Source organism: Python bivittatus, unplaced genomic scaffold, assembly GCF_059951505.1.
Source record: "Python bivittatus isolate LINGU-HERP-01145 unplaced genomic scaffold, Pbiv_v1 ctg000340_np1212, whole genome shotgun sequence".
NCBI lineage: Eukaryota > Metazoa > Chordata > Lepidosauria > Squamata > Pythonidae > Python > Python bivittatus.
Genome location: NW_028277056.1, coordinates 1,043,815 through 1,064,215, shown reverse-complemented (window position 1 = coordinate 1,064,215; position 20,401 = coordinate 1,043,815). Strand labels below are relative to the sequence as shown.

Sequence of the window (20,401 nt, the reverse complement as noted above, 5' to 3'; positions counted from 1 at the left end):
GCACTTTCCCAGATGTTTCAAGTGGGGGTAGAGCCGGAACTTCATGAGCCGAATGTCCTTCTGCCCCCGTCCCCCTGTCCACAATGTTCAAGGAGACTTAGCAGGTGTCAGCAGCCCCTGGCTAAGCAGGGCTGGGCATGGTTACTTCTCAGAATTGTGAGAACCTAGGAATGTGGCCAGGCCCCCCGATCTTGAGGGTCCGAGTTGGGTGGCCCCCACCTTGGGAGGCTTTGGCAGCTGGTGGCTGGTTGCAGGTAGCGGCTTCTTTTCTAATGTCCTCCTCTTCTCCTTGGGGGGTCTGGAGGAAGAGGAAGGACCTGAGCAGTCAGCCTCCCTCCCTTCTGAGGAGCAATCCAGTTCTGGGCGAATGCAGCCAAGCATGCTTTGCCCAGAGCAAGGCCTGGCATCCACGGGGCACAGTTACTGCTGGGCAGAAGCACCATGGCCCAATCCACCTTTTCAGCTTCTCTCAGTTCCCGACTTGGCTTGTCCCATTCCTATCCTGGTTTGACACTGGAGGAGGAGAACCAGGTGAGTCTAGGGTGGCCAAAAATGGGGAGTCTGGGAGCCCCCTTTCCAAGCCACCCATTTCATTGCAAGAGCAAAGCTTTTCTGATTTGCAGCTCAGTTCATCATGCACCTACCTATGCATCAGATCTCTATGCAGCTGATGAAATGAGCAGCAGATTGAAGTTTCGCCCATGGAATAAAACAAGCAAGTTGGAAAAGTGGCTCCCAGACTCCTAATTTTCTACACAGGTTTGATCATTTTTTTTAGTTTTCTTTAAAACTCTCTCTTTATGCACACATCCTTTGAAATGTTTGCATTGTTTTGCAATCTTGCCATCTGTATAGTTTTTGCAACTCCCCAGCATCATGAATCTTTGTATAATATTTTTTGTGTATGCATGTGTGTGTGTGTATACACAAACTTTTTGTGTGTGTATGCATGTATACACACACAAACACAAAATATGCAACCCTGAAGGAAAGAAAATCTTAATCATAAGCTTAAGAATTTAAAGAATCTGAAACAAACAGCAAAAAGCTAAATAAGATTTTGGACTTAGAAAGTTATAATTGGACTAAGGGTCCAGATAAATTGGAATATTGAAATTTTTACAATAAGATTTTGGAATTACTTACAAAGCAGAAACAGTTTCTCATGAGAAATAGATTCAGTTTTGCTTTTTACAGGACATAGATAGCAAAGATAAGCAACGTCATGATTTCAGAAACTGGACACTGGAGGGAACTAACGTTTTTAGGCGGAGGAAAGATTCACAAACCTGTAAAAGGTTGCAAAATGTTCTAACGATAAATATACTAAAGCAGGTTTTTGAAGGATGGAGTCAGAAAATAGTAGCCACAATATCAACAATGTCAGTAATGATGTCTGTTTCGGTGGATAAACTATGTCCAAAAGATGTTATTAAAGAAATGACAGATATACAACAACTTTCATCTGACAAGACACAGAGGGTATCAAAAGTGGATTTACACCGACAAGCCTAGAGGATGACTTAGAAAAGGACATTTCACTGGATCTCCAAAAGAAACTGGCTGAGGTTTTAAAATTTAAAAGGGAAATACAAATGACAGACCAAGAGAGTGACCTGGATAATTTTTTTCCTATTGGATTTACAAAAGAGGCTTGTTAAAGCCTTGAAGCACTCTGTGCAATGGGACAAAGAAGAAATGAAGAGAAATCAAATCCTACAGCAATATTTGAATGAACTAAAGATTAAGACTGTTAGAAGTAAAAAGAAGGAATATAAAGTTGGTTTATTTGATCCAGGTTAAAACAAGATGTTGTTACTTCTGGCAACCCTTTATGGACTTTCTGCTGCCACCAGGACTGAAAAGATGACCTTTTATGGATTTGTTTAAAGATAAGAGATGGGATCTGGGATGAAGAGACAAATGTTTGTGACCTTAGAGGGGGTGAAGAGTCACTAAATTTGTTTATACTTCTTGTGATGAAGGTTGGAAGTCCCTTCTTTATATATTTCTTTCCTCTTTGTTATAGTCTTACTTTTCCCTTTTCCCTCTCTTTTTTTTTTTTGCACTTTTTACCCCTTTCTATTCTCTTTCTTTAAGTTTAGTTTGTATTAGATTTTAATATTAGAATCAAAATTCTTAATAATAATGTATGTATGTATGTATGTATGTATGTATGTATGTATTTTATTACTAGTGTTCTTCCCACGGGGCATGGTCTATTTTTTTTTCAGATCAACCAAATGTTGATCCATTGGTTGCAACAGGAATTTACCAACTAGCTTGACTAGAACTCAGTCCTATTGATGTTTCTCTAAGAATTGGGACCCGTTTGGTGTGGCGGTGAAGACACCAGCTAGGAACTGGGAGACGGTGAGTTCTAGTCATCCCTTCGGCATGGAAGCCAACTGGGTGACGTTGGGCCAGTCCCTCTTCCTCAGCCCCAGGAAGAAGGCCGGGGCAAACCACTTCCAAAAAACCTTGCCAGGAAAATTGCAGGGACTTGTCCAGGCACTCGCCAGGAGTCAAGAGTGACTCAAAGGCACACACACACACGTACACACACACACACACATTTCTAAGAAGGGTGGTTATTTTGATTGGTGAACCCCATCATATAAGACAGAGATTTTCAGTTTCTGACTTGGTTTGAATATGGAAAATTTAAGTTTGACTTTAAATGCAAGCTAAGTGTATTTCTCTCTCCCTCTCTTTCATATGGAAGGCATCTTCTGTAGAGTTACTTTTTCTTCGCTCCATGGGAAAACAACAGGAATTTCAAGTGATACAGAGTGATGAAAGAAAACGAAATTATCTGTCTGTGTATATCAAGAGGGTTTGAACTGTTCACTCCTGCAATCATTAGAGACTAACAGATTTTTTGAAAAGCAGGAAAAGAAGAGGTTAACCAGTCAGCAAAAACTGCAGTAACATTATGAGCCTATTCAGGAAAAGAGATCAAATACCTTCCAGTGTAGTCAACCACATAAAATTTACTAATTCCAGAAGGAAGCAGAATACCAGAATGTTGTTGTTGTTCTTGTTCTTTAACGAATTTGCTTCAGGATTATCCTGATGGAACAAGGATTGCAAAATTGGAAAACTGATGGTCTGAGAGTGTTTGAAGAAGTTAGGCAAGGCAGTTATTTATTGATGATTTCTTCAAACATGCAATGTGACTTACTGCCCAGATAGCCAGGTCAGAAAAGAAAAGAAAAAAAGGTCCAGGTCCAAAGAAAGCTGCAGTATTCTTTTGTTTGAGAATTCGTTATTTTTCTTGTTTGTTTCCAAAAATCCTGGAGTTTTGTGGAAAGTACTTTGCTGCCTGCCTGGGTGACAGAACGGGGTGCTTGAAATCCTGAATTCTTACCTCTAATTTCTGCTTGGTGCTAGAGAAACTAGTTCATGAAGGATACTAATTAGTCAGAGATAGAAGATGGGTTAAGATGAATGTTGGGCTAACGTTCTGTTTTGCTGACAGCATTTCTGCTTCTGATGCCAGAAGGGAAGGCAACCTCCCAAGCCCCAAACCTCACTGAGAGCTCATCCCCCCATCGGGTGTGTGCTGTCTGTGCGAGAAAAGCCCACTGAAGAACATCTTGAAATGAAACAACTTTTCAGTGGATCTTATAATGGATCAGTGCACAATCACACAGCCTTGGAGCCCGTGGTTTTCTTCCTGACTGGAATACCTGGCCTGGAACATGTTCAGCACTGGATCTCCATCCCTTTCTGCTCTATGTTTGTCATCTCCCTGCTGGGTAACTGCAGCCTTCTCTATGTGATTAAGACAGACATGAGTCTCCATCAGCCCATGTTCTTCTTCCTCTCCATGCTGGCCTCCAGTGATGTGGTCTTGTCCCTCACCACCATGCCGAAAACCCTGGGCATCTTCTGGTTCAACGCTGGGGAGATTGGGTTGGTTGGCTGCCTGGTACAGATGTTCTTCCTCCACACATTTTCCATCATGGAGTCTGCAGTGCTCTTGGCCATGTCCTTTGACCGCTATGTGGCAATTTGCCACCCTCTGAGGTACCACAGCATCCTGACGCATTCTCTGGTAGCCAAAGCTGGGCTGATGGCTTTGATGAGAGCAGTTGCCTTGGTGCTCCCTTTGCCCTTCCTGCTGCAGAGACTGCCCTATTGCCACTCACTGACCATTGCCCACTGCTACTGCGAGCACATGGCAGTGGTGAGGCTGGCCTGTTCCAACACCCGGTTCAATAATATCTACGGGATCTTTGTAGCTCTCCTGATTGTGGGCCTTGACTTGGGCTTTATTGTGCTATCCTATGCCAAGATCCTCAGTGCTGTCTTGAGCCTGGCTACGAAGGAGGAACAGCACAAAGCCTTTGCCACCTGCCTCTCTCATGTATGCGCCATCTTGGTTTTCTACATTCCTGTGGTTCTTTCCTCACTCATACACAGGTTTGGCCACCACGTTCCTGCCTACATACACATTCTCTTGGCCAACTTCTACCTGCTCTTCCCTCCAATGATGAACCCCATTATTTATGGGGTGCAAACAAAGCAGATTCGAGAGAGAGCTCTCCACCTCTTCCATCAACTCTTATGAAAGGCAACCTTGTAAGGGAAGTGCACATTCATAAGGTTGAGATTCAGTTTTACAGACTAGAATTCTATAAACCTGATACTGAATACAGTCCTAGTCAAGATCAAGAGACCTCTTTTTTTCTCCCTATTCTGTGCTGATCAGACTACACCAAGAATATTGTGTCTAGTCCTGGACACTGAATTTTGAAAGGGACACCGACAGACTGGGATGTCCAGGGTATAGCAATCATGATGTTAAGGGGCCCAGAAGGAGAAATTGATGAGGAATGGATGTAGGCTCTGGGTATGTTTTGCTTGGAGAAGAGAAGACCTCAGTATCTGAAGGGATGTCATGTAGGAAATGGAGCAGAATTGTTCAGAGTCATTAGAGAAAACCGAATGAAAAAAATAGCAGGTTTAAATAATCTATATCAGCTATAGATTAGATGACCAGATAGTCATCAAGAAGAGTTTCTTAATGGTGTTCAACCATTGACCAGAAGTGGGGGACTGACTTCTGCAGAGGGTGTTTAAACAGAGACCAGGAATATGAGGACAGGGGAAGATAAGAAAAAAAGTGATGTGGATGTGAATCCTGAGTTAACTGTACTCCAAAAAAATATTTAAAGGAGTTTCTAGAAATTTTTCAGAAATTTACTGACAGGCCTGGTACTGACCTGACTGAGAATGGATAGATCCAGGAGATTCTCATCCCATTAGGCAAAGACCCTAGAGAGTGCCAGAACATTTAAGAGCCATATTAAAGGGGGTGATAGATAAAATGTTGAAACTGGGAATCATGGAGCCATCATACAGTGACTAGTGTTCTCCTATTGTATTAACTCCTAAACCTACTGGTGATGTACAATTTTGTGCTGACGTGAAGCAGATCAATAAAATAGCCAAATTTGACAGCTACCCAGTGCCTCGTACAGATGATTTGGTAGATCATCTAGGTGGAGCTAACCACGTGTCAATTTAGATCTCACAAAAGAGTCCTGGCAGAAGCCTTTAGAGATAGAGTCAAGGGAGAAGACAGCTTTTGCAACATCAAGGGAACATTTCAGATCACCCTAATGCCATTCGGTCTACATGGAGCTTCTGCCACCTTCCAAACGTTAATGGACCAAATCTTACCTGGCTGAGGAACGTGGTATGAGGCTTATCTAGATGACATCATGGTCTATAGCCAAAGCTGGGAAGACCATTTAAAGCATTTGGGAAAAGTGGCAACCAGTCTTCAAAAGGCTGGTCTTACAGTCAGTCCAACAAAACGTCATGTAGGCTATAAAGAACTTTAGGTATTCTGGTAGGGAACAGAGAGGTGAAATTAGATAGAAAGAAGATATTGGCTCTGAATGAAGTCAAGGCTCCAAAAACAAGGAAGGAAGCTAAATCTTTCTGGGGACTGGTGGGATATTATAACTGGTTTATTTCCCACTTTGCTCCCCGTCTTTGACTTAATGCAGAGCTATGAGGACAGAGATCACCCAGTGGTATATTTAGCCATGAAGCTATTACCACGAGGAACCAATGGCCATTTCCAGCACCACTGAAAAGGAAGCATTGGCCTTGAAATGGGCCACAGATGCCCTCAACATATATTGACGGAGCTGGGAATTTATGGTTGTCATGGGCCATCAACCATTCGTCTGGATACAGCAGATGAAAGACAGTAATCCAGGAATTAATGCTGGTACCTATCATTACAACCCTACAAGTCCAGAGCAGGGAAGCAAAATATCCTTGCAGATTTTCTACCCTGTCAGGGGCAAGACACAGAAACAAATAAAGGAGATGGGGTAACAAGAGTGCCAAAAAAAAAAAAAAAAAATCTTGTCACTTAAAAGGAGGGAGGTATGCGAAAAAGTGAACTCACCACCGGAGTGAGCAGGCACTTCTTTTCCTTCCTGGGATCCAGAGTTTTGGTGCTGCCTGGGAAGAGGGTTAAAACAGCCCCACCGTCTCCTTAACTGGAGAGTTGGCTTTATCAAAAGGGAACCGAAAGCAACCATGTGTGTGGGTGTGTCCAGAAGGGGTCCAGCCAGGAAGACAGCAGAGATGCGGGAAAGAGAAGCCCCCACCCAATGACCAGCCCAGCTGAGAGGCAGAGCTGAGAGACGGGGAGGAGGAGAGCCCAACCAGAGTCTGCCAACCCAGCCAAGCCCGCTGCCTGCAGACGCCCAGGGGCAGAGCTCCCCACACCAGCTACAGAAAGAGAGGATGGTGAGTGCTGTGGGGGGGGGGGGGTGAAGAGAAAAGCCCATTCGCAAGTCTACAGAGGAGTAGAAAGGGTTTTTTTCACATGCAAGTGGACTGAGGTTGGTTCAGGAGCTGAAGACCTGGAAGAAAGGGGAAGATTTAAAGGACTAAGAAATAGTTAAGAGAGGAAAACATAGTGCTACAAACACAGAGATAGGAACATGGACACAGAACGTAGACATTTCTAGATTAAATAAGCCAGAAATAGTCGTAAACCTATATTTCAGGTCCCTCTGGTGTGTTCTGATGGAAATGTAGCCCAGGTCAGATCTTCAAGGTTGCAGCATGAGCTGAGGCCCTGGTGGGTGGCCTGGAGAAATTAACAGATGTCCAAGCAGAGGTATGGTTGGGGGAACGCTTGGGGCAGGGCTGGGGAACTAGGGAGGAACTTCATTTGCTTCAGGACTTTTCACTAAGAGAGAAAGTATTTTGACTCAGAGCAGTATCACCCAGCTGTTCTCACTTTCTCAGGTAAAAGTCTCAGAGTAAGAGGAGGTGATGGTCTTGTCTTGAAAAAATTGGTGCCCTATTAAGGTGCAAGAATGCAGGGACAACAGAAATGGCATCATAAGAATATAAGGTGTGCCCTGCTGGATGGGACCTCTGGCCCATCTGCCCCATCAGCCTGTTCTCCCACTGGACCACCAAATGTGTGAGGAAGCCCACTCCTCTCCTAGCAGAGGCCCTTCAGAGGCAGCCCCACCGCCATCCAGGCTAAGAGCCACAGATCCCCAGGACTTCATAGCATTAGTCCAACCCTTTTTGGAAGCCAGCCGAGCTGATAGCCAGCCCCACAACTCATGGCAGCAAATTCCAAAGTTTAATTAAGCATTGCGTTTAAAAAAAAAAAATCCCCTTTGTCTGTCCTGATTCTTCCAGGATTCGATTTCTTTGGGTTTCATCAATGTCAAACAAACATCATATTAAGCCTTGTTTAGCCACATGTAATGGTAGGTGGGAATGACCTTGGGAGACAGGGCAAAGAGATGCAACCAAGGGAACGGTCTCTTGGTCTGTGTCTTCCTCAGTCTCAGGTCCTCTGCCAGAGGCCTGAGAATTGAGGGCTCTGCACAGGATCTGAGCTGTTCCTAGAACTGTACTGTTCTGGACAGAGAGCTCTGATGTCATTCTTGGGATCTGTTGGAGCCATATATATATATCATTATTAAAGTATATTTTGAACTCATTGCTCAGATCCCTTTTGGCATGGAACTTTCCCAAATGTACACTCTTTTGGATGTCTATTTTGCAGCTGTACACTCCCTTATGTGGATTTTTGGTACCTGTGCAGTCATAGTATCACTGGTTTTGAATACCTGTAAAGAAACTACATGCAAGATTGATTTAAAGCATCTGTAAAGATTGATTGGTATTCGCCCTAGCAGTGATCAACGGATGTTGATTAGAGGTTTCAGGGAACAGGAGAACTTGGATGTGTGAACCCCTCGATAAGAGAATGTTCTTTCTCCAATAGCACTGGCTACCTGGCACAGCTGGGTGGGGGCACTGCCAAGGGACTCGGATACCTGTACACCAATGGGCAGAGTTCGGGGAACAAATAGGAAGAACCTGAAATCCTAGTAGGAGGTGGCAAATAGGACAGTTGGTGGCTGGTGTGGGTCTTCCGGGCTGTGTGGCCGTGGTCTTGAAGAAACTTCAAGACCACGGCCACACAGCCCGGAAGACCCACACCAGCCATCGTATGCCAGCCGTGAAAGCCTTCGACAATACAGAACAGTTGGTGTTACTGAACCTGGTGGGAGGAACCTCATGACTGCAATACAGTCCTGGAAGGGTATAATCTTTTCAGAAGAAGCTGGCAGAACAAAAGGGGAGGAGGGGGGGTCACATCAAACCCAAAGAATGGCTACACCTGTATGGATATTGGTGGCACCAAGGATGAAAACCCTGCTGAAAGTGTCTGGTGAATATTAAGGAGAAAGAAACAATAATGACACTACAGACCACCCAGCCAGGCAGAAGATATAGATGAGGTTCTTGCAAATCAGGTGGCTGAGGTATCCAGGAAACCCACCACCACGGTAAGGGGGGATTTTGACTACCCCACTTTATCTGCAAATCAAACTCCATGTCAGAATCCTCACAATCAATCAAGTTTGCTTACTTCATTTCTGCCATTACCGTGATGGGGAGGAACGGGGGGAGGGGGGGGAAGGTTGGAAAGTTAACCGTTAGGCACAGATGGATTGTTATCTGGATCTCAGGAATGCCCAAGGTCGTACCAGCATGAGACCCAGAGAGAATCTTCATCATGTGCAAGAGAGACTCAAAGACAGAGGGAGGGGGTGAAATGGGAAGGAGGTAAAACTAAGTTTCGGTGCGTGTGGGACTCAGTTCCAGCTTTTGCTTTGGAGCTGTGCGCTACTTTTCAAAGTGGAGGTCGGAGCCATTGGTGGCATAGTAGATGATCCAGCGTCGGAATCAGAAATGGAGACGTTGAAGCCAATAGCAAAACTGGAAGTGAGGAATAAAGAACAATGGTTGGGCAGGCGCTGGACTCGATCCCAAGAGTCTGGGGATTTGCAAGAGTATGATATTGCCTCGTCCTCGAAAAAGAAATCCAAGGTGAGGTGGTCGATTGGCATTGGAGACATAAGCGTGTCTCAAAGTCGGAAAAAGAAGGGGGAGCCGGAACCCCATGCCACTGTACTGCAGGGCCATATGGATAAAATGGAGATTGGCCGCCGGTATCCATAGCTGAGGTTAAAGATCTTATTGCCCAATTAAAACCAGGTAAAGCATCTGGTGGTGATTTTATCCCCCCAGAACGAATAAAGGAAAATAAAGACTGGTGGGCCCCAGTTTTGGTTACCTTATTTACACATATTAACAATACAGGACAATTTCCAGCTGATTAGAATCAGGCTATTGTAGTACCAATATACAAAAATAAAGGAAATAGACTTGACCCTACAAATTATAGGCCTATTAGTTTACTAAATACAATAAATAAACTTTATGTCAGATTTCTATATTTGAAGTTATTGGATTGGGTACAAAATGAAAATATTATTGCTGAAGAACAGGCTGGGTTTAGAGAGGAACACTCAACACTAGATCATTGTTTAGTTCTTCACCATTTAGCCAAAAAATATTCTACTCCTCCTCGTGGTTCTCTTTTCGCAACTTTTATTGACTTTAAGGCAGCTTTTGATCTAATACCATGGGAGAGACTATAGGATAGGCTGAGACATACCATGATAGACAAAAGGCTCCTAGTCCTTATTCAGTCGCTTTACTCAAATACCTCCCTGAAAATTAGATGCACCCCTTGGGGACACTTATCTAGAGCAGTCCCAAGTTACAGAGGTTGCATATTAGCTCCATTACTTTTCAATTTGTATCTAAATCCAATAATTCAAGCGCTTGCTGCTTCAGCCCATCACCCCCCTATTTTGGCTGACCGTGCAATTCCAGCACTACTATATGCCAATGATATAGTCATTATGTCTACTACACAAGTGGGAATGAGAAGAGCACTTAGGGCACTAGTTTTATTCTGCACAGATCAAGAACTTTCAATAAATTATCAGAAAACTAAAATTTTAGTTTTTGCCCGACACTATCATAAAAGCCAAAAATGGCAAATAAATGGGACCGCAATTGAACAGGTGCGCACCTATAAATACCTTGGAGTGCCATTCCATGCTTCTCTATTCTGGAATGCACATTTCCTTTATTGAGCAAGTGCGGCACAGCGCACCATCAGCAATTATAAGATTCTACCATTCAAAAGGAGCCCATTACAGTGGAACCTCGGGTTACGAATGCTTCTGTTAACGAACTTTTCAGGTTACGACCAGCTCCGGCTGCAAAATTTTCCCTCGGTTTGCGAACTCCGCCTCGGGGTACAAACAGGATATGTGGCCATTTTCCCTCCCGTGACACGGTCTGCGGCCATTTTTCCGCCCCTGACACATGGTCTGCAGCCATTTTTCCGCCCCTGACACATGGTCTGCAGCCATTTTTCCGCCCCTGACACATGGTCTGCAGCCATTTTTCCGCCCCTGACACGTAGTCCACAGCCATTTTCCACCCCTGACACATGGTCGTAGGGAGGGGGACTCTCCCTCCAAGCAATAGCTGCCTCCCTGTCCTCCACGCCACAACGGATTAACGGTAATTACATTGAACCTTATGGGGAAATTTGCTTCGGGTTGCGACCAATTCGGGGTGCGACCAGAGTCACGGAACGAATTAAGTTCAGACAAACAGTGCTTCTGAGCATTTGAACTCCATATTAGAACAATATTTAAAATGTTCTGTAAATTATCAGCAGGACAATAGGGCAGAACTCCTGCTATTTGCTGAAGTGGCTTATAACAACACTGTGCATCAGAGCATTGGGTTTACCCTATTCAAAGTAGCTACCAGGCAGGATTTTGTGGCTATCCCAGGACTTCCCCAGAAATCCATTCAAGTAGCCTCAATAGACGAATGGATTAAACAAATGACAGATACTTGGCCTATAATTAAAGTGGCATTACAACATGCCAGATAGGATTACAAAAAACATGCAAATAGCAAGCGGTCCCTTGAAAAGGAGTGGAAAGTGGGAGACAAAGTGTATTTATCGACTAAATACCTCAAAACACTGCAACCATCGAAGAAATTGGGACCGAAATTTGTGGGACCTTTTATGATAGAAAAGCTCATTAACCCTGTTACACTTCAACTACAGCTACATAAAAATCTTAAGAGGAATCACCCAGTCTTCCATTGCAGCCGTCTAAAACCTTACAAAGAATCACCAAAGTGGAACATGGCCACCACCAGACGCGATAATGATTGAAGGCAAGCAGCATTTTGAAGTAAAAGAGATTTTAGATGCCAGAAAACTTAGAGGAGAAATACAATTCCTCATTCAGTGGAGCATTTTCCCAAGTCACAATGCAAGTGGGTAGCAAGAAAATATATGTGAGCACCACAGTTAATTAGACTTCTATAGGAAATACCCTGATGAACCAAATAATGGATTTATTCATGTTGTAAAAATGTATATATGTTTTATTTCTCTCTATCTAACCTTTCTGCAGGTCAGTTTTCATGAAGTCTGGAACTGATCTCTTTTTCCAGAGGTGCGACATGTCAGAATCCTCACAATCAATCAATTGCCTTGTTAGTTTGCTTGCTTTGTTTCTGCCATAACAGTGATGGGGAGGAAGGGGGGGAAGGTTGGGACATTAACCATTAGGAGCAGATGGACTGTTATCTGGATCTCAGGAATGCCCAAGGCCGTGCCAGCGTGAGACCTGGAGAAAATCTTCAACATGCGCAAGAGAGACTCAAAGACAGAAGGGGGGAGGTGAAATGGGAATGGGGTAAAACTAAGTTTTGGCATGAGTGGGACTCAGTTCCAGCTTTTGCTTTGGAGCTGTGCACTACTTTCCAATAAATGAACTTTTCTTCGACCCTGCATTGGTTTCAATGGGAGTTGCTTTCATTGGGAACTGAGTACCACGATTCTTACACTCTACGGCAAGTGGAAGACCCAAAGGGTTCTTGACACATCTTGCAGGTAACTTCATCATCCAAAAGGTGAAGGATGGAACTAGGGGATGGCCTTGACTGACTACTCAATGAGATGGGGGATGTATTGACACAAGAGTAGATGAGGTAGAGGGAACAGAGGCAGCAACAAGCAGGACTCCATCAGCCCTACAACTTCACAAGTCCTTTCCAAAGTACAGGGTTTTCTTCTTCCAAAACTCAAAGCCCTCCTTAGAGCGAGGTAGACCTGGATTCTAAGAGCACATCATTTGCCCTTCCCTTGATCTGGCATTTAGTGGCGCCTTCAGAAACATTCATGCTCTTAAACTATGTGGCTTGTACAAGCAAGCTCCTTGGTGCAGCCCTGGCCCTCTGAGGATATTAATGCCTACCTGAATCCAGGAAGGGGTGACTGAATTTTTATAAGAAGGACCTTCACGCTCACCTTAAAAGAGCAAGTTTCCTCCTGAAAAAAGCCTTCCTGTAATCGTAACAATGGTAACAGCTCTTGGTCAACCTCCAATAGTCCCCATCTTTAGGAAGGCCTGGCCCTTTCTTGGCAGGTATGAAATGCATTTCATGTAATGCTGTACTTAACACATGCTCAAAATGGACCAGTTAGATCTGGGCTACAGGATCCAGATGACCATTAGAATCTTCTGCATCTCTTTGCTGTCAGCAGTTGCCTGCATTTTGTAGCCCAAATATGCTATCCCTATTTAAAATCAGTCAAGCTTTTCTTCCTCATGTGATGTTGATGTGAAACACCAGTGAAGACCAAACTCAGAATTCAGCTCATTCCCAGGCACTTGTCCACATGTGACAGTCTGGTGAACATTGGAGTGAACACACAGCAGTTACTGGAACCCTTTCCTAATAGCTTCTTAGCTTTTCTGCAGTACATTTGCTTATCAGAAGTGGTTGGATTCTGTGGGCCTGCTTAAAGGTTTCCTATCCAGTCTGCTGGGCAGAAGCCTGATCATTATTGGGCTCCCGGGAATTCTTTACAGATGACATCGATGAGGAACATTGCCTTGAGCAGCTCCCAGAGCAATTTCCTCTGGTGTAAGCAGCCAGTGCCTCCCTAAGTCACATAAAAACACTTGCCTTGTGGATGTTGCAGGACCTTTTCCTGGACCAGGAAGGACCATCTCTTCTTTTGGGTTCTCTTAGCTAAGGTCTAAGGAGTTCCCACGGCTCTAGCCTGACTCAGCCTCTTCCAAGGACCCTAACCAGAGGCTCTTTTCAGTGAGTTGTAATTCCCTTATGAGAACTGCATCCATCTTAATACATGTTGTCTGGGCTGCTTGTCTTGGATATATGGGCAGGGTGAAGTGATACGGTGAGTTTACTTTCTTTCTTTCTTTCTTTCTTTCTTTCTTTCTTTCTTTCTTTCTTTCTTTCTTTCTTTCTTTCTCCTTTCCTCCCCCCCCCTTCTGTCTCTCTCTCTCTCTCTCTTTAGTTCATTAAAAAATGATGATCCCTATGTGGCAGGGTGAGCTACTGGGATGCTGAAAAAAAAAAGAGTGGAGATCAGAAAAGATGCGATAAAAGATCTTCTAGCTATCTGAATGCTTTCAAGTCCCCAGGCCCTGCGGATGACATTAGTTCCTGCAGGATAATGAAGGAACTGGCTTGAATTAGTCCTTAATGACAAAGGGGTAGGGCAGATGAATTTTGACCAATATGGTTCATTTCTTATATAATTCTCCAGGCACTTTTTAATTTTTAAATTTTAAATTTATATTGCATAGTTGTGATGGCCAACACACTAATTTTGGAATTAATTATAATGAACAAACAGCTTCTCATGGGAAAGATTCAGTTTTGGTTTTTATAACAGATAGCAATTTCATGATTTCAGACTGGACACTAGAGGGAACTAAAGTTTTTAGGCGGAGGAAAGATTTACAAACCTGTAAAACGTTGCAAAATGTTCTAATGATAAATATACTAAAGCAGGTTTTTGAAGGATGGAGTCAGAAAATAGTAGCCACAATATCAACAATGTCAGTAATGATGTCTGTTTCGGTGGATAAACTATGTCCAAAAGATGTTATTAAAGAAATGACAGATATACAACAACTTTCATCTGACAAGACACAGAGGGTATCAAAAGTGGATTTACACCGACAAGCCTAGAGGATGACTTAGAAAAGGACATTTCACTGGATCTCCAAAAGAAACTGGCTGAGGTTTTAAAATTTAAAAGGGAAATACAAATGACAGACCAAGAGAGTGACCTGGATAATTTTTTTCCTATTGGATTTACAAAAGAGGCTTGTTAAAGCCTTGAAGCACTCTGTGCAATGGGACAAAGAAGAAATGAAGAGAAATCAAATCCTACAGCAATATTTGAATGAACTAAAGATTAAGACTGTTAGAAGTAAAAAGAAGGAATATAAAGTTGGTTTATTTGATCCAGGTTAAAATAAGATGTTGTTACTTCTGGCAACCCTTTATGGACTTTCTGCTGCCACCAGGACTGAAAAGATGACCTTTTATGGATTTGTTTAAAGATAAGAGATGGGATCTGGGATGAAGAGACAAATGTTTGTGACCTTAGAGGGGGTGAAGAGTCACTAAATTTGTTTATACTTCTTGTGATGAAGGTTGGAAGTCCCTTCTTTATATATTTCTTTCCTCTTTGTTATAGTCTTACTTTTCCCTTTTGCCTCTCTCTCTCTCTCTCTCTCTTTTTGCACTTTTTACCCCTTTCTATTCTCTTATCTTTCTTTAAGTTTAGTTTGTATTAGATTTTAATATTGGAATCAAAATCCTTAATAATAATAATGTATGTATGTATGTATGTATGTATGTATGTATGTATGTATGTATTTTATTACTAGTGTTTTTCCCACAGGGGCATGGTCCATTTTTTCTTCAGATCAACCAAATGTTGATCCATTGGTTGCAACAGGAATTTACCGACTAGCTTGACTGGAACTCAGTCCTACTGATGTTTCTCTAAGAATTGGGACCCGTTTGGTGTGGCGGTGAAGGCAGCAGGCTAGAAACCAGGAGACGATGAGTTCTAGTCATCCCTTAGGCATGGAAGCCAACTGGGTGACGTTGGGCCAGTCCCTCTTCCTCAGCCCCAGGAAGAAGGCCGGGGGAAACCACTTCCAAAAAACCTTGCCAGGAAAATTGCAGGGACTTGTCCAGGCACTCGCCAGGAGTCAAGAGTGACTCAAAGGCACACACACACACGTACAGACACACACACACATTTCTAAGAAGGGTGGTTATTTTGATTGGTGAACCCCATCATATAAGACAGAGATTTTCAGTTTCTGACTTGGTCTGAATATGGAAAATTTAAGTTTGACTTTAAATGCAAGCTAAGTGTATTTCTCTCTCCCTCTCTTTCATATGGAAGGCATCTTCTGTAGAGTTACTTTTTCTTCGCTCCATGGGAAAACAACAGGAAGAGGACCATCTCTTCTTTGGGGTTTTCTTACCTAAGGTCTAAGGAGTTCCCACGGCTCTAGCCTGACTCAGCCTCTTCCAAGGACTCTAACCAGAGGCTCTTTTCAATCAGTTGTAATTCCCTTATGAGAACTGCATCCAACTTAATACATGTTGTCTGGGCTGCTTGTCTTGGATATATGGGCAGGGTGAAGAGATATGGTGAGTTTCTTTCTTTCTTTCTTTCTTTCTTTCTTTCTTTCTTTCTTTCTTTCTTTCTTTCTTTCTCCTTTCCTCCCCCCCCCCTTTCTGTCTCTCTCTCTCTCTCTTTAGTTCATTAAAAAATGGTGATCCCTATGTGGCAGGGTGAGCTGATGGGATACTGAAAAAAAAAAGAGTGCAGATCAGAAAAGATGCGATAAAGGATCTTCTAGCTATCTGAATGCCTTCACGTTCCCAGGCCCTGCGGATGACATTAGTTCCTGCAGGATACTGAAGGAACTGGCTTGAATTAGTCCTTAATGACAAAGGGGTAAGGCAGAAGAATTTTGAGCAATATGGTTTGTTTCTTATGTAATTCTCCAGGCACTTTTTAATTTTTAAATTTATATTGCAAAGTTGTGATGGCTAATATATCCACGGCTAATGAAGTATATATTTTTTTTAAAAAACTGTAAGTTTGAGAAAATAGGTTTTCGGTTTAACTCTCCCTGCTTTTTCAGTCTCCCAGTGTCCCTGGGAGTCAGGTGATATATAACTGTAGGAAATAAATTGATTATGTGCCATCGAGTTGGTTTCCAACTCTTGGAGACCCCATAGATAGATTTTCTCCATGACGACCTGTCCCCAACCTGACCCTTCAGGTCTTCCATATCTGTGCCTCAGTCCATCCCCTTCACTGCTGGTCATCCTCTTCTTCTCTTTCCTTCTACCTTTCTCAGCATTAGAGCCTTCTCCAGAGAGCTGGGTCTTCGCATAATGTGTCCAAATAAATAAATATGAAGAAAAGTCTTAGTTAGGCAGCTAAAGAAGTGAGGATCTTTGAGTTGCTCATTTACCACATGGCTTCCTTTTCTTTTTCTTTTTTTGAAAGCACACATCAGAGACAGCAGGAGAGATTCTCAGGCCAGCATTATGGCATCCTCTAATCAGACTGCCAGCCCCCCAATTTTCCTTCTGACAGGCTTTCCTGGGCTAGAAAAACACCACCTCTGGATCTCCCTCCCCATCTGCTCCATGTACCTCGTGGCCATCACAGGGAACTGCACCATCCTCTTTGTCCTCAAGACGGACCAAACTCTCCACACCCCCATGTACTATTTTCTTTCCATGCTGGTGCTCTCAGACCTGGGCTTATCCTTTGCCACTTTGCCCACCATGCTGAGTGTCCTGTGGTTCAACCACCGTGTGATCCATTTTGATGCCTGCTTGATCCAGATGTACTTCATCCACACTTTCTCCATTGTTGAATCTGGTGTTTTACTTTCTATGGCATTTGATCGCTTGGTGGCCATCTGGAATCCTCTAAGATACACAAGTGTTTTGACCTATAAGACAGTCATCAAGATTGGGGTGGGAGTGGCCATTCGAGCTGCCGTACTTGTGTTCCCAACTTCCTTCCTCCTAAAGCTTCTGGAGTATGGGAGGATGAATGTACTCTCATATTCATTCTGCTTGCACCAGGATATTCTGAAGGTGGTGCTCTCAGACAGAAGAGTCAGCAGCATCTATGGCTTGATGGTGGTGGTGTCTTCTATGGTTCTTGACTCTGTACTGCTTGTTTTGTCATATATTATGATCCTCAAAACCGTGTTAAGCATCGCCTCTAAGGCTGAGCGCCTCCGAGCCTTGAGTACCTGCATCTCCCATATCTGTGCGGTCCTAACTTTCTATACACCAATGATTGGACTCTCAATGATCCATCGATATGGGAAAAATGCTCCTCCTGTGGTCCACATCCTCATGGCCAATGTCTATCTTTTAGTGCCACCCCTTATGAACCCCATTGTATACAGCATAAGAACAAAACAGATTCGGATGAGGATCTTTCATAGTCTCCTGAAAAGTAAAGAGTCAACTATGGCCTCTTAGAATTAGCTTCTGGTGCTGGCCAAGGACATTTATTACTGTTTCCTTGAGAAAGAACTGAAAACATCAAACAGAAGGAAAAGTACGAGTACGGAACAAAGTGTGTACGAAATACTGTGAAAAAACAGTATATATAAGATGGACAGAAGTTACTGAAAAGCTGAGATTCACCTTCAAAGAGCTATTTTGAACCTCCCAAATTCTTGGCTAGCAGATAAGATTGACCTCCCTCCCTCCCTCCCTCCCTCCCTCCCTCCCTCCCTCCCCTGCCCTCCCCTGCCCTGCCCTGCCCTGCCCTGCCCTGCCCTGCCCTGCCCTCCTTCCTTTTCCCTTCCTTTCTTCCCCTTTTCCCTTCCTTCCTTCTTTTATTTTTCCTCCCTTCCTCCCTCCCTCCCTCCCTCCCTCCCTCCCTCCCTCCCTCCTTCTTTCTTCCTTCCTCCCTTCTTCCTTTTCCTCTCTCCCTCTCCCTGTGTTTGTAGATAGACTCTAATAAAGTTATTGGAACTGATCTACCTCCTGGCTTGCTCTGTGAGACCTCTACTCTGAGACATAAAGGCACACCACGTTCTAGGAGAGCAAAGGAGGAGGACCCTCCACACATACACACTGTTCATCTTCTTTGGGCATGGTTCTCCTGTGGGGGATCCCAGCTCAGCAAAAGGCAGATGCTGTAGCCAGCATGGAGCAAGGCCGTCCTGTCTTGCCTTTAAAACGGCTTCTCCTCCTCCTCCCGTTACGCATAACTGGAGAAGGGCATATCAAGACTCTCATGCAAAGTTTCCTTCGAAACTTTTATTTATTTAGGCCGCCAGACTCTATACTGACTCCGGGCAGCTTACAATTAGTAACGAAAACAATCAAGAGAGAAAGAAAATCACAGCCAGCCAGAAAACTCCACATTGCTGAGTGGGCAAACCCTGCAAATGGGCGAATTCGCTGACTGAACCCAGCCCCGCTGAGCCACCCTGCTGGCTGGCAGTATTGAAATCAGCTGGCGGGGCAGGAGAAGCCGGCTGGCGCGGTGAGATGCGGTGGCCCAGAGCGAGGCCAGCGCCAGCGAAAGAGCCGGGCTCAGGAGCAGCAGCGCGGGCAGCCTGCCCCCCAGTCCCTCTCCCGGCGGGACGCCTGCCAAGTCAGCGTCCCACCAGCCTCCCCGCCACTACCCGGACTGGCTCCCTTTGGGAGTTCCCCAGTTCAGGGCACCCATTCAGGCACACAGCCGGGTGCCCAAGAAGCGGACCCTCTTCTTCTTCCTGCAGAGGAAGGCGAGGAGCCAAACGCGCATTCCTGCACCCGTTTCTCTCTCTCGTATACGCACCCACCCCAGAGCCATTGTAGGGAACACAGCACTTGGTTTGTAACACAATCAAGAACATGCACAAACACACACACACACACACACACACACAGTTTCCTTGCTCTCTCGGGGCTCTTCAACCCATGCCTGTTTAGCTACGCACTAAAGAGGTGCCTGTCTGAGAGGAGCTCCTGTGGCAAGGGGTGGGGGGAGGTCATTTAATCAGGGTTAGAGGAAGGGCAGGGGGGCTTTTCCCCGCAGGGTGCCCCAAAGCCTGCTGAGAGAGGGGCCGAGGGACGAAAGCGCCCAGGTCAGAGAGCCTTTCTTTTTGTCCGAGCCCAACTCAACTGGTTTTGAAGCTGTCTTTTTCTGGGGGGGGGGACCACGGCCTTGGAAAGGCCAGTGGACCCAAAGGGGGCAATGGCCCTCCATGGCTGCCCCTCTCTGACCTCACACCTCCTGGCAGGGGGTGGCCCATGCCCCCCGTGGGGCCCCGGTTGCCCTTGCAAGTAGAGCGGCCGTCAGCTTACCCATCACCTGCGTCGTGGCGCCCGGGCACCTAGGAGGATGAGGTCCTGGGGGACTGGTCCGCTGGGGCTTCCCTCCGCTTTCCCTGGGAGGAAGGCCACCAGAGGCACACACACACGCACACACACACCCTGCCGGGGAGGTTCATAAAGGCAGCTGAATCCGTCCACACAGCCATCTCGCGAGGGCCGAAGCCCCCCCGTGTCTTCCCTGGCTGGGTGGAAGGGACCAGGAAGGCTGTTGGCCAGCAGGCTGCGGGGAAGGCGCCCCGGGTCAGCCCGTGGCGGGGGAACTGCCCCAGAGGCCATCGAAGGAGGGCTGAGGGAGAATCGCTCACGAGCTGTCTGTGCCCTTTCAGCAAAGGGCAGCCGTGCACCAACGGTCTGTCTGGGTCCGCAGGAGCTGCGTGGGAGGGCAGGGAGAGGCAAAGCGAGTCAAGAACCCCTGCTGTGTACAGCTGGCTGTGGCTTGGGGCAATGCTCAGATCGCCCCAAGAGGCTACAAACCTTGTTCCACAGCTAGAGTTAAAGCAAATAGCCACTTGGTGCAACGTGGGAACCCTGGTCCAGTTTATTTCAGCTTTTGAAAGGCTTTTGAAAGGAGGGAATGCTCCTGAGCCCCCTTCGCCATAATGAGGTCAGATAAATTGATATCCGTGGGCATACGATGCCCTTCAACCAGGTCAGTCAAAGAACTGGCAACAGCATCCATGCAGCATGCCAGCCTGGGGAGCGTTAACCTTGGTTCGCTGCT

At 45.1% G+C, this 20,401-nt stretch overlaps 2 protein-coding genes across 2 annotated transcripts; both read left to right on the top strand.

Annotated features, from left to right (window-relative positions):
• The first annotated feature begins 2,965 nt into the window (after positions 1-2,965).
• On the top strand, positions 2,966-9,534 carry LOC148216024 (olfactory receptor 52K1-like). Its single transcript, XM_088140879.1, has 3 exons — positions 2,966-4,560; positions 5,779-5,834; positions 9,212-9,534. Exons 1-3 carry the CDS (start codon positions 3,605-3,607, stop codon positions 9,532-9,534), a joined length of 1,335 nt encoding a protein of 444 aa, XP_087997005.1. The 5' UTR covers positions 2,966-3,604.
• A 7,332-nt stretch (positions 9,535-16,866) lies between these two features.
• LOC148216023 (olfactory receptor 51G2-like) lies at positions 16,867-17,826 on the top strand. The gene has a single exon (XM_088140837.1). It carries the CDS (start codon positions 16,870-16,872, stop codon positions 17,824-17,826), a length of 957 nt encoding a protein of 318 aa, XP_087996963.1. The 5' UTR covers positions 16,867-16,869.
• The last annotated feature ends 2,575 nt before the right edge of the window (positions 17,827-20,401 follow it).

Coding starts and splice junctions, on each gene's coding strand:
- LOC148216024 (XM_088140879.1), top strand. CDS start 3,605: ATGAAACAACTTTTCAGTGGATCTTATAATGGATCAGTGCACAATCAC. Junction 4,561..5,778: donor GAGAGAGCTCTCCACCTCTT/CCATCAACTCTT, acceptor AGCATTTGGGAA/AAGTGGCAACCAGTCTTCAA. Junction 5,835..9,211: donor TCAGTCCAACAAAACGTCAT/GTAGGCTATAAA, acceptor TACTTTTCAAAG/TGGAGGTCGGAGCCATTGGT.
- LOC148216023 (XM_088140837.1), top strand. CDS start 16,870: ATGGCATCCTCTAATCAGACTGCCAGCCCCCCAATTTTCCTTCTGACA.